This window comes from Ovis aries, chromosome 1, assembly GCF_016772045.2.
Source record: "Ovis aries strain OAR_USU_Benz2616 breed Rambouillet chromosome 1, ARS-UI_Ramb_v3.0, whole genome shotgun sequence".
Taxonomy (NCBI): Eukaryota; Metazoa; Chordata; class Mammalia; order Artiodactyla; family Bovidae; genus Ovis; species Ovis aries.
This window is the reverse complement of record NC_056054.1, coordinates 265963408-265977667: the sequence shown is the minus strand read 5'-3', so window position 1 is coordinate 265977667 and position 14260 is coordinate 265963408. Positions and strand designations below refer to the sequence as shown.

General features: G+C 58.7%; 1 protein-coding gene across 6 annotated transcripts in view; it reads right to left on the bottom strand.

Moving 5' to 3' along the window:
* Nucleotides 1–14260, bottom strand: part of COL18A1 (collagen type XVIII alpha 1 chain) — a 91988-nt gene that overhangs the window by 44132 nt on the left and 33596 nt on the right. For 3 of the 6 annotated variants that reach the window (XM_042237829.1, XM_042237830.1, XM_027961174.2), the window contains exon 1: nt 7594–8331. The exons of the other annotated variants lie outside the window; for them this stretch is intronic. In XM_042237829.1, the coding sequence (XP_042093763.1) occupies nt 7594–8323 (730 nt within the window). In that variant the 5' untranslated portion in view covers nt 8324–8331. Of the gene's footprint in view, nt 1–7593; nt 8332–14260 lie in introns of those variants that run through there. 6 annotated transcript variants of the gene reach the window in all.

Sequence of the window (14260 nt, the reverse complement as noted above, 5' to 3'; positions counted from 1 at the left end):
AGATATGCAGATGACACCACTCTTATGGCAGAAAGTGAAGAGGAACTAAAAAGCCTCTTGATGAAAGTGAAAGAGGAGAGTGAAAAATTTGGCTTAAAGCTCAACGTTCAGAAAACGAAGATCATGGCATCCGGTCCCATCACTTCATGGGAAATAGACAGAGAAACAGTGGAAACAGTGGCTGATTTTATTTTTTGGGTTCCAAAATGCCTGCAGCTGGTGACTGCAGCCATGAAATTAAAAGACACTTACTCCTTGAAAGGAAAGTTATGACCAACCTAGGCAGCATATTAAAAAGCAGAGACATTACTTTTGCCAACAAAGGTCCATCTAGTCAAGGCTATGGTTTTCCAGTGGTCATGTATGGATGTGAGAGTTGGAGTGTGAAGAAAGCTGAGTGCCGAAGAACTGATGCTTTTGAACTGTGGTGTTGGAGAAGACTCCTGAGAGTCCCTTGGACTGCAAGGAGATCCAACCAGTCCTTCCTAAAGGAGATCAGTCCTGGGTGTTCATTGGAAGAAATGATGTTGAAGCTGAAACTCCAATACTTTGGCCACCTGATGCGAAGAGCTGACTTACTGGAAAAGGCCCTGATGCTGGGAGGGATTGGGGGCAGGAGGAGAAGGGGACGACAGAGGATGAGATGGTTGGCTGGCATCACCGACTCAATGGACATGAGTCTGGGAGAACTCTGGGAGTTGGTGATGGACAGGGAGGCCTGGGGTACTGTAGTTCATGGGGTCGCAAAGAGTCGGACACAACTGAGCGACTGAAGTGAACTGATAGAGCTATGGGAATCAAGACAGTGTGGTCTTGGCAAAAAAAGGGACAAGTAGCTCGATGGGACAGAATAGAGAGCCCAGAACGAGACCCACATAAATACAGCCAACCTTGAACTTAAAAATCAAACAGAGTATAAGGGGGAAAAGATAGTCTTTTCAACAAATGGTGCTGTAACATCTGGATATCACATGAAGAAAAAAAAAAAAGAATCTAGACACAGACCCTACACCCTTCACAAAAATTAACTCACAATGGATCACAGATCTAAATGTAAAGTGCAAAACTATAAGACTCCCAGAAGATAATAGGAGAGAAATGCTTAATGATCGTGCTTTTGGCAATGACTTTTTAGATACAACACAAACACAATTTATGAAAGAACTGACAAGCTGGACTTACTAAAAATGAAAAACATCTGTTCTCCAAAAGACACCGTTAGAAGAATGAGCAGAGAAGCCAGACTGGGAGAAAAAAAAACAAACTACAAAACAGGCATCACACGGACTCTTATCCAAAATATACAAAGAATACTTAAATCTCAACGAGAACATGAACAGCTTGACTGAGAAATGCACAAAAGATCTAAACAGACACCTCACCAAAGAAGAGGTACGGACGGCAGATTGAAAAGCTGCTCCACATCAGCTGTCATCAGGAAAATGCAAATTGAAACAAGAGAATTCCCTGGCAGTTCAGCGGTCATGAATCCTCACTTTCACTGCTGGGTGTACGGGTTCAATCCCTGGTCAGGGAACTAATATCCCACAAGTTACATAGCACAGCCAAAAATTAAAATAAAAACAAAATAAAACAACAATGAGCAGTCACTACACATCTACCAGAATGGCCAAAATCTGGAATGGCCACAACGCCGAATGCTGGTGAGGATGTGGAACGAGAGGGATTCTCATTACTGCTGGGGGAGGTGGGGTGCGTGCAGAATGGTGCAGCCACTTGGGAAGACAGTTTGGTAGGTTCTTAAGAAACTAAACATGCAGGAAACAGCAATCATGCTTCTGGGTATTTACCCAAAGGAGCTGAAACCTGTATCTACACTAAAACCAGCACATGGATGTTTCTAGAAACTTTACTCATAACTGGGGGCTTCCTGGATGGCTCATCGGGTAAAGAACCACCTGCAATGCAGTAGACCCAAGAGATGCGGGTTCTATCCCTGGGTGGGGAAGATCCCCTGGAGGAGGAAATGGCAACCCACTCCAGTATTCTTGCCTGGAGAATCCCATGGACAGAGGAGCCTGGGGTCACAAAGAGTCCATGGGGTCACAAAGAGTCGGACATGACTTAGTGACTAAACAACAATAACAAGTCATAACTGACAAAACCTGGAAGGAACCAAGAAGCCCTTCAGTAGACGAATAAATAAACTGCAGTCCATCCCTACAATGGAACATCATTCAGCTAAAAAGAAGCTATAAAGTCAAGAAAGACGTGGAGGAATCTTGAATGCATAATGATTAAGAAAGAAGGCAATCTGAAAAGGCTACAGACTGTATGATTCCAACTATATGACTCTCTGGAAAAGGCACAACTATGAAGGCAGTCAAAAGATGAATGCCTTCCAGGAGTTGGTGGGGCTGGCGGTGAACGGGTGGAGCACAGACGATTTGTAGGGCAGTGAAGATGTTGTCCAGCACTCAGCGTTTGGACTCTGGTGATTATGACAGCTCAATGCAGGCTCAAAGTGAGGGTGCTGACAGCCGGGGGCGGGGGGCAGGCGGCGCACGGGAACTGTGTGCCCCCCTCTCAAGTTTGCTGTGAACCCAAAACTGCTCTGAAAAACATGGTCAAAACATCAGGCAAAGGATAACAAGAAAAGTAAGCAAATATTGCAACACCACATCAGATAAAACAGAATTCTAGATGGAAGCCACTAAGTGGGACAAAGGGGACGGTTATTTTGACAGCCCACCGAGACGTGATAAGCCTCATCCCGCCCTGTGCACACAGCAAAAAGGGGAGAGAGTCCTCATTCACAATGCAGCTCCTGGGGGCTCTCTCCCCGCCCACTGTCCCATGAGACGGGACGCGACCACCGCGGTAAGACAACTTGATCATGTGTCTAAAGAAAGGCCATCCTGTCCCTTCCTTGCACACGGCAGCGATCACCGAGTCAAGAAGGCTGTGGGGGTAGGGGTCCTCACCCAGCAGCACCGAGAAAACACATGGAGGATGGGCATCTCAGGGACACGCCGGGCTGGGAGTCCTCCTGAGAGGATGGAGACCCACTTCCCCGTGGCATGCCGACAGGTTCGTCACACTCGAATCTGCACACACGTGCACCACGGCCTTGGTGTCGCACAGTCCCTGGCTGTGGTGACATGCAGCCCGTGGCCCTGGAGCTCAGGGAGGTGGTCAGGAGGGAGCCCTGTGCGGGCCCCTGTGCCATAGGGGTTCCCCTACTGGCCTTGGGGAACATTTCTAGTGATCTGGTAGAGAAAATGTCGACGGCATCCAAGCAGCCCTTCAAAAAAGGCTCTGCATTCTACGTGGGGTGTCACCCAGCACCCAAAGCCAGGCCACACGGGGGCTTTCAGGCAGCATGCGAGTCATTAACACAGACGTGCACGTGTGAGAAACGAAGGAATGGGGAGGATGAGAGGGGCTCTCCACCCCGCCCTCCAGTGGCATGGGGGGACGTCCCAGACTGCAAGAAGAGGGAACTTTCAGAGACACAGAACGTGGTCCCACGTCCACAAAGTAAGAGTCTCACATACGTGTGAGCACGCACACACGCACAAACATGCTAACGGAGCCAAGTAACGGGCTCCAGGACGTCGGTCCCGCAGCATCTGGAGCCCGAGGCTCTGCAGGTGTGACAGCTGTTCCAGCCCTCAGGATGAAGGCCCCATCCAACCCCACCACGCCCTGAGCAGGGAGCTCTCCCAGCCAGGAGGGAACCCGAGCAGCCTGGGAAGGGCTGGCCGACTCCACAGGCTTGACGATGGAGGGAGGGCGGTGAGCCAAGGAATGCAGGCGCCTCCAGAAGCTGAAGAGGCAGAGGCCGAGCCTTCCCTGAGCCCGGGAGGAACGCAGCCCCCCACCCCTTGTTTTTGGCCCCAAGAGACTGATTTCAGACTTCTGACTCCAAAGGTTACACATCTATGCTCACTGGAGCCCCCAAGTCTGTGGTCATCTGTTCCCGCGGCCCTAGGACACACACACAACATCTGTGAGAATCCAGACATTCCATCCGCAGGGCGCTGAGTCCAGCCCTCTCCTGTGAGGCCTGGATCTTGATGAGCGTGCTCACAACCAGCCTACGATGAACATCTAATGCAGAGGAGAAGCAGCCCAGGATGAGACAAGCGCGGCGGCCCCAGAGGCTGAGGCAGGTGTGGGCGGCCTGGGGCCAGTGTGTGTGGTTTGCAGGAGGAAGGGCCGCTCTGAGCTCTGGCCACTCTGCATGCTCCTTCCTCCAGGCTGAGCCCGCTCATCTGCAAAACCTGCCCCTTCCAGGCAGGGCCCTGGCCCCATTCCTCTGACCCTAGCTCGGTCCTCACTCACTCACAGGGGGACAGCCCCCTCGCTGGCCCACCTGGCAGGGACCCAGAAGGAGCTGGGATGGACATGTCCCACTCTCCCTATGTGGGGCCTCACTCGCTTTATTCTGAGGGTCTCCTCAGAATAAATAATATTTATATTTATTATATTCATATATTATTTATATTTTTATATAAATATATTTATATAAAAATATATTTATATATAATATTGATATATTTATTATATTTATAATATATAATAATAATATAATAAATAATAACGGTGTGCTGCCTTCACAGAGAGGGGTGGGGACCGGGACACTCCCAGCCTGACTCTGATGGGCCAGGCTACCTGGCGGGGAGCGGGCGCAGCTCAGGGCCCAGCCTGACCATACAGATGGAGCTGGTGGGGCCTTGACGGCTGCAGCCACTCGCCTCCCTTACCGGCCATATGGCCCTGAGGCCCAGCACAGGGGGCCGTCTCTGCTGGGAGGTGGGGGGAAGGACAGACGGGGGTGCCGGTGCCATGGAGGCGGGGGTGGAGCCCTGCAGGGAGTCTGCTGGGGCCTGGGGAGGCAGCACCTGGCACCTGTGGCTTGGCCACCCCCCAGAGATACCCTGCGCACGCCCCAGCCCACCCTGCAGCCCAACACGCCAGCAGCCTGAGGGACTCACTCAGTCAGAGACAGTCTCATCCCAGGGCCCCTTCCCCAGCACACCGGGCAGAGGGACTGTCCAGCCCGGTGCAGGGACTGGAGTGGGCGGGTAGTTGCCACCGAAAGGCCAGGGGAGGAGAATGCTCCAGCCCTGGGCCCATGGGTCCCTGGAGTGACGGACATCCGAGTGCAGCAGAGCATCTCCCAGGCTTCCGCTCGGAACACGGCCTCCCTCCCAGGCGGAGGCCCTGCAATGTGAGCAGATGTCCAGTGGGAAGTCCCTTCTGGCCACTCCTCAGGCCAGCTGTGGTCAAGGAAATTCCACACCCCACGCAGCCTGGCCGGGGCCTTGCCCATACGAGGCCCATTCCCCATCTGGCCCCAGCCCCAGGCCCGCTACAGCTGATCCCTGACCCGAAGGGGACTGGGGCCCTGCCCAAGGCCCAGCAGAAGGATGTGTGTGTGTGTGTGTTCAGGGCCCTGCAGGGCACGCCGGGCCCCACCCTCACCCCCCACATTATGCAGCAGGAAGAGGAGGTGGGCTTTTGGGTGGGACTGGGGTCCTCCTGGAAGCACAGCTCCCTGCAGGGCTGCCCGGGCCCTGTGGGCTTGGCAGGGACAGGGCAGAGAGGGCCCTGCGGATGTTCCGAGCAGTGACTGTGGGGGGAGGGGACACGTGGCTCACTGCAGACGATCGCCCCTGCAGGGCAAGGTCAACGCCCTCTGTGCTGACATACCTAGGCACAGCCCTGCTCTGCTCTCAGCCCTGCTCACAGGGGCTGCCGCAGGCCCTGGACTCTGCACACACCTCAGATGCCCTCCTGGGGCAGAGCCTGCCCAGGCTGCTCCTAGGATGCCCTTCTGGCCACCCTGCTCACACACAGTTCAGCCATCACCCCTTGAGCAGTGTCCCGTCCGTCTGTCTGCAGAAGCCACGGCCGCTCCCCTCTCTCCCTTGGTTTTCTCCTTCCTTGGGGTGGACTCTGCCTGCCGTGAGCACTTGTTCCTGCCCTGCCCTGGCTTGGGCACCTCCTCGCTGCATCCCAGACCTGGCCAGCGAATCACCCACACACGTTCCCCAGGAGCCCAGCAGGTGACACTCCCTCTCAGGGTCCAGGGCAGCCACCCCTCCTCGCACTGGGCCAGCTCCAAAGCCCAATGACTCTGCAGACCAATGAGCAGGTCGAGGCTGTTCCCCACAACACCACAGGGTTGGGGGGGCAGGACACACACAGCGGGGCAAGGACGGGACAGGCCAGCAGTGCAAATCGGCTCTGCTCGAGGGCCCAGTGCACCATGGACATAGAGGGAGCTGGGGGGCCTAGCAGCTGTGGTGGCCCGTCCACCCACTACTGGCCACATGGTGCTGGGGGTGCAGTCTCGGGGGCACATGGCCCCCAGGAGGGAGTGACCCTCCCGCTGCCCAGGAATGGAGAGGCTGTGGAGCTCACAGGCCGGCTGGCGGGGCCCCTGTGAGCTCCTCAGACTCACTGATCACTGGGTTGTCAAGACTTCTGGACTTTCAGAGCAGCAAGCACCCCCCCGCCCCGTGGGCCCCTCAATCATGTAGGCTGGCACACAGAAAGGACCTGAGACACTGCGGCCCAGTGACCGGGAGCAGCGACCAGAATTCAGTGGTCTGTCTCTGTCTATGCCTCCGTTTCCCCTCTCTGACACACACGTGACACGTGATCCCGGAGCCAGGGGAGACGCTGTCACATACAGACCTCTGGCCTCAGCCTGCCTCTCAGCCTCCCCAGACCTCTGCCTCCTCCTGGAAAGGAGGCCCCATCCGGCCTCCCGAGGGCATGACATCAGGGCCAGTGGGGCCCCCGAGCCAGGCTCACGCAGCCCTGGCCGAGCTCTCCTGGCTGGACCGATGGGAAAGCAGGTGGCGGGTGGGCCATTACCTGCCGGTGGCCCTATGAACACGCAGTGCCCGTCCTCGCGGGCTGGGAGGGAGGCGCAGGGGAGTGGCAGCCCGCGCCCATCCAGGCGGCTCCAGCATGCGTCCTCCAGGGCCTCGCAGAACTGGCGACAGGGTGGCGGGCCGGGCGGCAGGCCGGGCCCGCAGGGGGGTGCCAGCAGCAGGCAGAAGAACCAGGCCAGGAAGCGGTGGCAGTGGGTCTGGAGCAGCGCCCCCCAGGCCGGGACCTCAGCCTGCACCTCCTCCCGACTTGCGTGGCGGAGATGGTTGGGCCACCAGGAGCGCCTGATGCCCAGGTTGCCGCAGAGAGCCAGGGAGGGCGGCAGGGGCAGGCAGCGGCCAGCGGTGGTGGGGACAGGCTGCCCAGTGGCAGCCAGCTCAGCAGCCCTGAGCAGTGTAGACTTGTTAGCAAGACCGGGCCCCGCAGAATCAGCCACGTGGGGAGCCCAAGCACCACTGTCCACAGTTAGAGCTGAGACTGCGACATGAGATGGCTTGGCAGGGGGGTCAGAGGAGAGAGCCCAGAGGGCAGTGTGTCTGCCCAGGGAACCCGTCACCAGGGGAGGTAGAGGCGGCGTGGGCCTGCGGTCGTCAGCGTGCTGCTGGCCGGGACGGGCTGCTGCGAGCAAGAGTCCTTCACCGTCCAGCTGCAGGGGCCGCCCGAGGGGCAGCTGGCTTCCCCAGGGAGGCGCCCGGGCCGGCACAGAGGAAAGAGAAAATCTACCTGGGGTCGGCGGTACCAAGGACTCCCTGAACCAGGGTCTGCCAGGGGAGGGTGGCGGCTGGGTGGGCACTGGTAGGGCGCCGGCCTCGGTCATCTGGGTGTCTGGAGAGCTCAGGGCCTTGGTGCTCGGCTGGAGGGTGGTCCCGCTGTCCTGGGGGGTGCTGGAGGGTCCAGGGGTGGAGAGGGTGTCCGTGGTGTCCACTGGGGGCGGCGTCTCTGCCCTGGTGGAGCCCTCGGCGGGGGCAGTAGAAAGGGGGTCTGTGGGGGTCGCGGGGGCCAGCATCCCTGCCCTGGCAGAGCTCTCGGCAGGGGTGGTGTCCTGAGCGTCGTCCCACAGCTGGACGAAGCTCCGGATGCCCTGTGCCACGTTCAGGATCTTGGCTCCAACACCGGCGATGTTTTCCTCCTTCAGGTCCGGGCTCGAGCTGGAGGCTGTGGGGCCAGCGGGGGTCTGGCCCTGCCCCGCCTCTGGCCTCCCCAGAGGGTCTGTGGGGCTAGCAGGGACTTTCCACCAATCAGTGGAAGCATCCCGGGGGGCCACGTGCGTGGTGGTTTCCTCCGTGGGCCACACAGGTGAGCTGTCAGGGGTCTTGGAGGCTGGTGCGGCTGTGGGCCAGGCACTGTTCCCGGACCATAGCCAGGACAGCAGTTGAGCCTGGGCGGCCGAGAGGCAGCAGGCAAGCAGCAGGAGGCTGTGGTGGCCGCAGCGGCTGCTAGGGTCGGGAGCCATGGGGCTGTGTGCTCCGCGGAGCAGCGGGCCGCCTCTGCTGTCAGGAGGTGGGGCCAGCCCGCTCCGCCTCCTGCTCCCCCCTATCCCCGGCCAGCAGCCAGCGCCAGCGCCCCATTCATGCATCTGGGCAGCTCCTCCTTCCACCTTTCTACTTCAAGAGGGAAAACAGGCAAATCTCCACGCAAGGCGACAGGTCCCCCCCAAGAACGCCTCACACTTCCTAGAAGCAGTAAAGACCTCCCCCGCCAGAGGCTAAAGGGCACTGGCAGGGCGGCCAGAGGAGTTCCCAGCTCCCTCGGCTGGGACCCGGGGCCCTGGGCCCCTCCAGCCTGCTATTCGAGTCCCTGCTCGGGTGTGTGGGAGTTGGGTGGGCTCCAGGCCAGCACCTTAGTCCCCTTGAGGGTAGAGGGGGCTCCTGCATGCTCTGAGGCTCAAAGGACCCTGCTGCTCGCCCTGCAGCCTGCAGAGCCCAGAACTGAGAAAGCACAGGGCACAGGCCCTCAAGGGCATCTGCCCTAGGTAGGGCTAGGAATCTCAGGAGACTGGAGTGCAGCCCCCAGTCCCCCGTGCCCACCGCCCCCTGCACTTGGAGCCACTTTGACTGGGAAAAGCCTGGAAGCCTGGCCTTGGGCCACAGCTCTGGAGCAAAGCTGGAGCTTAGAAACCACTGGGCTCTCTCTGAGTCCTTCCTCCTGCTGCAACTGCTGAAATGGTCAGCGTCCGGCCCCTGGGGCCTGCTCAGAGTCGCCTGCTCCCTAACCCACCTGGCTCTGTCCCCCAGGGACACCTGGCTTCCCTCACTCCATCCTGCCAGAGATCACAGCCTCTTTTTCACTTTCACTCTTAAAACCTGCTCAGTCACATCAGCCCTCTGTCTCCATGGACTAGAACCAAACTCTCTAGCGACTCTGCCGGTGTTTGAGTTCTCATTGAGTATTTCACTCAGACCTGGGAGTTTTTGATCAGTTCTTGAGAACTGCCCCAACGGGACAGCGCAGCAGTTGGGAATCTACATGAAAGCAAAGGAAGATTATGGACTTGATGAGACCAAAGTCTCCAGACAAACGGAGATCCTCCCCACTGCTCCCACTCCTCGGAGCTCAGCCTGAGAGCAGGGAGGAGGGCTGGGTGAGTATGCCCTGTCTGCAGGCTCTGGGTACCAGCTTCCTCTAGACATCGCTCAGTGCCCCTTCTGGTGGTGTCCCACACTGGGGACTGCTAGGAGGCCAGAAGCCAGGCCGGCCTGCAGCTGGACTCCACCCACCCAGTCCCCACTCCTTCCTTCGTGAAACCTCAAACCTGCCTGCTCACTTGTGTCCAACTCTTTGTGACCCTATGGGCCATAACCCGCCAGGCTCCTCTGTCCACGGGATTCTCCAGGCAAGAATACTGGAGTGAGTTGCCATTTCCTTCTCCAGGGGATCTTCCCAACCCAGGCAGATTCTTTACCACTGAGCCACCAAGAAAGCCCTCAGATGACACAATTCCTTCTCCAGGACACTGAGGAATGTGTCCTCCCAGAGCTCACTCTGGGGTGTGGAGAGAAGGCCCCAGTGCCAGAGCAGCCTTGCCTGGGACTCACGGCTGGTGTGGGTGTCTGACTTGGAGGACGCTGCCCCCTCCCTGCCCAGCACCTGCCCTTGGTGCTGCCCCTTCAGTCCCCGCCAGGAGGGGTTCCAGGCGGCAGCAGGAGGACAGGTGGGGGGGGGGTTCCACCAACAAGAGGGCCCCAGGGCAGGACCAGCTCCAAGCTCTGTCCCATCCTGACCACCTGATGGGCGGTCTGTAAAGCAGTGTCCACAATCACCAGGCCGGGGCCCAGCTCCCGCCTTCATCCTGGGCCTGCACACAGCGTGGCCAGCAGTGCTCACGGTAAGGAATCCTCGGCCAGCTGACCAGGGCCTGGGAGATGGGAGCCCAAGTGGAATCCGGGTGGTCTATACACGCCTGCACATGCCCAATACTCACTTCGGCAAACACAGGTGCTCCCTCCTGCAGGCTCACGTCATCACACACAATCTCACACCTCCCCCCACATACAGGTGCACGCACACACCACGCTCCACACTAGACCCCATGTGTGCCCTGCACGCCTGGCACGCCAGCTGCCCCTCTGCCCAAGTTCCCCGAGATCCCTGTCCACTCCAGGCTGTGGCTGGGCCCAGATCAGAACAAGGATGCTGTTGAAAAACGCTGTCCAGGGATTTGGGCAGCCTGGGGTCAAAATCATAGTTCAGGACCGCAGAACATGGGTCTCCTCTGGAAAAGGGCGGGGGAGCACCATTCCATGGAAGGCAACATCTGGGTCCCCCCATCCATCCCAGAATTCTCAGAAACGCCCAGAGAACGTTCTTGCTGTTCGCTGCCACTAATGGGATTTTATGCCTGAAAGTCTCTGGAAAATCTAGGGACAGAAATTTCAAAGGTCCTTCCCCTTCTCCAGGCACATCCTGGAGGGAGACCCTGGGCCCAGTTGAGGGAGAGCCCCTGCGCTGTCAGCGTGGGGTTGCCCTGCTCCCCCTGGTCCCGGGCCTCAGCTGCTCCCCGGGGCCCCTCAGCAGCCCCGGGCCTGCACGCACTCGTTCACCTCACCCTGCTTGGGAGAGCCAGAGCCGGGAGAACCGTGCTGCTGTGGCCCCCTGCACTGAGCGCCCACACCATCCCCGGGAGACACCCCCACCCTCCCCCCAGACCCCACTCTTCCTGCCCACCTTCTGGAGGCCAAGCTCACCTCCCAGCACTCTGAGAACATCACACGTCCACCTCCTCTGAGAACACCAGCTCGGCTCTGCCCCAGGCCTTGGCTCCCATCGGGAAGCAACCTGCCGAGGTGCTGGTCTGAGACACCCCTCCCCCCGTCACACACCTGTACACACGTTCACGTGCACAGACTCACACGCACATGCACACATGCACATGGGCACAGCAGCATTCAGAAAGCATGCGGTATAGAACAGGCTCCCTGCTGGCTGTGGCTGCCACAGGCCTGCCCGGGCCAGCCCATCGGGACACACAGGGTCTGAGCCTCAGGACCCTGCGGAGGGTCCTGTAGGCGCTGGTTCCTCCGGAGTCTGTGCTCAACGTGGAGGCCAGATAATCTTCACTGAGCTGCCCATGGGGACGGAGGAGGGGAAACGGGTTTTGAGGGAAACCACTGGAAATGGCTGAAACACAAATACCTTTGAGTCAGGGCCCATGTTTCTGAGCCCCCAGGTTAGGAATGACTGGGATCCGGGAATTCCTGGTGAGCTAGGAATTCACTGGGTCCGGGACCAGAAGCCAACAACAGCACGGTTCCTGCTGGGTCTCCTTCTGCAAGCTCTCACACACCCCTCAAGGCCTCGCACCCCATGCTTACTGCCCTGCAGCTCCAGACAGGGCTGCCCTGCCTCAGTGATGACGCCCCCTCCTCGATGGTGTGGTAGCTTCTGTTCTTTATTAACCTGGTGTCCTCCTCTATTCAGATCCCACGCTGCCACTACTTAAGTCAAGTTCTCCTGCATGGGTTGGTTCCCCCCTCACCGCCCGCCCCGCCTGCAGAACTATCTCTGGTGACCTCTGACCCCTGGAGGACATAGAGCTTCTGTCTGAGGTTTCTTGGACACTATCGAATACAACAGGGTATTTTAATTTATAGAAGAGAATTCTCGACCCAGTGGAGATAGGAAGGCGGTGTTGGGAATAACAAGGCGGCTTTCTCTCTCGCAGATTCTGGGAAATCTTGGGAATCTTGCAGGTGTCAGGTGACCCCTAGCAAAGCTTCAAGTGGATTCCCTTCTCTCCTCATGCCAGGAACACCCCACCCCCACCAGGACACCCCACACTCCCAGCTGAAAGGCCTTCCTTGCTCCTCTGCCCATGCACAAACCAAGCGAACTCTTCTACCCTGTTGATGCCCCAAAGGGCTCACCAAGTGCATGGGGCCTGTGTGTCTATAGGTGTGTGTCTGCGTGTCTCTGATGGGTGTCTTAGTACATCTTTGTATATGCAAGTGCATGTCTGTGGACCTACATGTGTGCACGTGTCTCAGGTCCGGGTGCACTGCATCCACTCCCCTGTGCACACGACTGTCTCGGGTTTCCAATGCCAGGGAGGTCCCCTGGCCAGCAGGGAAGTCCCACCAAGTCGGGGTTTGCTAGCCACCCCTGGGGTCTGTGCAACCCAGGGAGGGGCATTCGGACTTCCATGTGACAGGGGCTGAGCTCAGCCTTCTGCTTGCACCTTCTCTTGGGAATGACGCCCAAATGACGCTCAAATCCAAAACCATCTGAGTTGCTCCCTCACTGGCCCGCCTGGGGCCTCCCTGAGGGCACCTGGGCACCGTCCTTATGGGACAGGTCTCTCTGGTTCAGGATCACTCCCCCTCCAAGCACCAGGGGGGCTGAGGGGCCGGCCACCCGCTAGAAGAGGACCCAGCACCCAGAACTTCCGAAAAGTTCTGCCTCACACCCCTGCCTCGCCCATCGCCCCGCCCCGTCTCCTACATCACCACGCCCACTGCCACGCCTCTCATCTCGCCCCGCCTCCTGGCCTGCCCCGCCTCGCTCTACGGTTCACCAGGGTTTGTTCTGTCTTGTTGGCCAGACTGGCTTGGATTCCTGAATAATGTGATCTTTCATTTTCATTTTTAAAAAAGCACAAACACCCACATGTGAGCAGAACTAATCTGAGGAACAAAGAGATGAGCGTGTCCAGGACTGAGGTCCAGGGCCACAAGCTCAGAGGAGGGCCTTGTCTGCCTGGCTCTTGGGGGCACTGCCGCTGGGGCCTCAGACATCCTGGGCCCCGGGCGGGGTCTCCCCTGAGGCCCTCCACGTGGTCTGCCTGGGGCCGCCCACACCTGCCCAAAGACCCCCAAGCCAGCACATCCTGCAGGGACCCCCCTCCTCAGGTCATCTGGGGTTCTCTCTCTTGCCCCTAAGGACCAGACACTAGAGATTGTTCAATATGCGTGGGCCTGCGGGAGCTGGCCAGCCCTGGCAGGTGTCTCCAGGCCTCCGAGGAGAGGGCTTGAGAAACAACTGTTCCAGCGCCCACTGCTGGGGCACAGGCCAGGGCAGCAGTGCGTCCAGTGAAGACCCGTGCATGGTTGACATGCTGTCTCCAGCTCTTCCAAAATGGAGCACGACCCCTCCTCTCTCTGTGTCCAACTAGTTTGTAGTGTCCGGAGTGTCCAGACGTCCTGCCCCAGCCCTGTGTTTCACAGTGACCCTTTCGACCCACAAGGATAAAGGCCCTGTTGCTGGGCGGGATGGTGGCAGGCTCTATGCAGACCACTGGCAGGGCCCCTGCCCCAGCCTTTCCTCATGGCCACTGTCCACCCTCAGGTTGCCGGGAATATTGAGTGGCCAGGATTGGGAGGCCAGGCAGCCGGGGCTACAGGTCAAGGCCCGTGGGTACCTCCCCTCCCTGTAGGTGTCGGTCACCTGAGGACCCACCTGGCCACACGGCCAGTGAGAGCTGAGCACACAGACCCAAGGACCAAGGGTGGCAGGCACGGTGCAACACTCTGTAATTTTTAACTGCCAGGCGGTCCGGCCCTGCCCCCTCTGTCCTCAGGCGTCATTTAACCTACTTCTTCCCCCAAGGGCTGTGACCCAAGGCCGGGCCAAGCAGGGGTGGGCGAGGGGCCACCTGGTGGGAAGGAGAGCCCCAGCCTCAATTCCAGACTCCTCTGTGGGTGACATTGAGCCTTGGGAACCCTCTGGCCCCTAGATCCACACCAAGCATCGCCCCGCACTCAGAGGAGTGGGCCTCTCCCACAAACCCACCACTGGCCTGAGGGTGACAAGAAACACTGGGGCCCCTCCGGCCCCCACAGAGCCAGTTCTTGGAGAGGTGAGCATGGCAGGTGGAAACCCCCTGCTGGAGGGGCTATCAAGGGAGGTGAAAGGTGGTCACAGAGCAGAGAGTCTCAAAACATGGACACATCTCAGG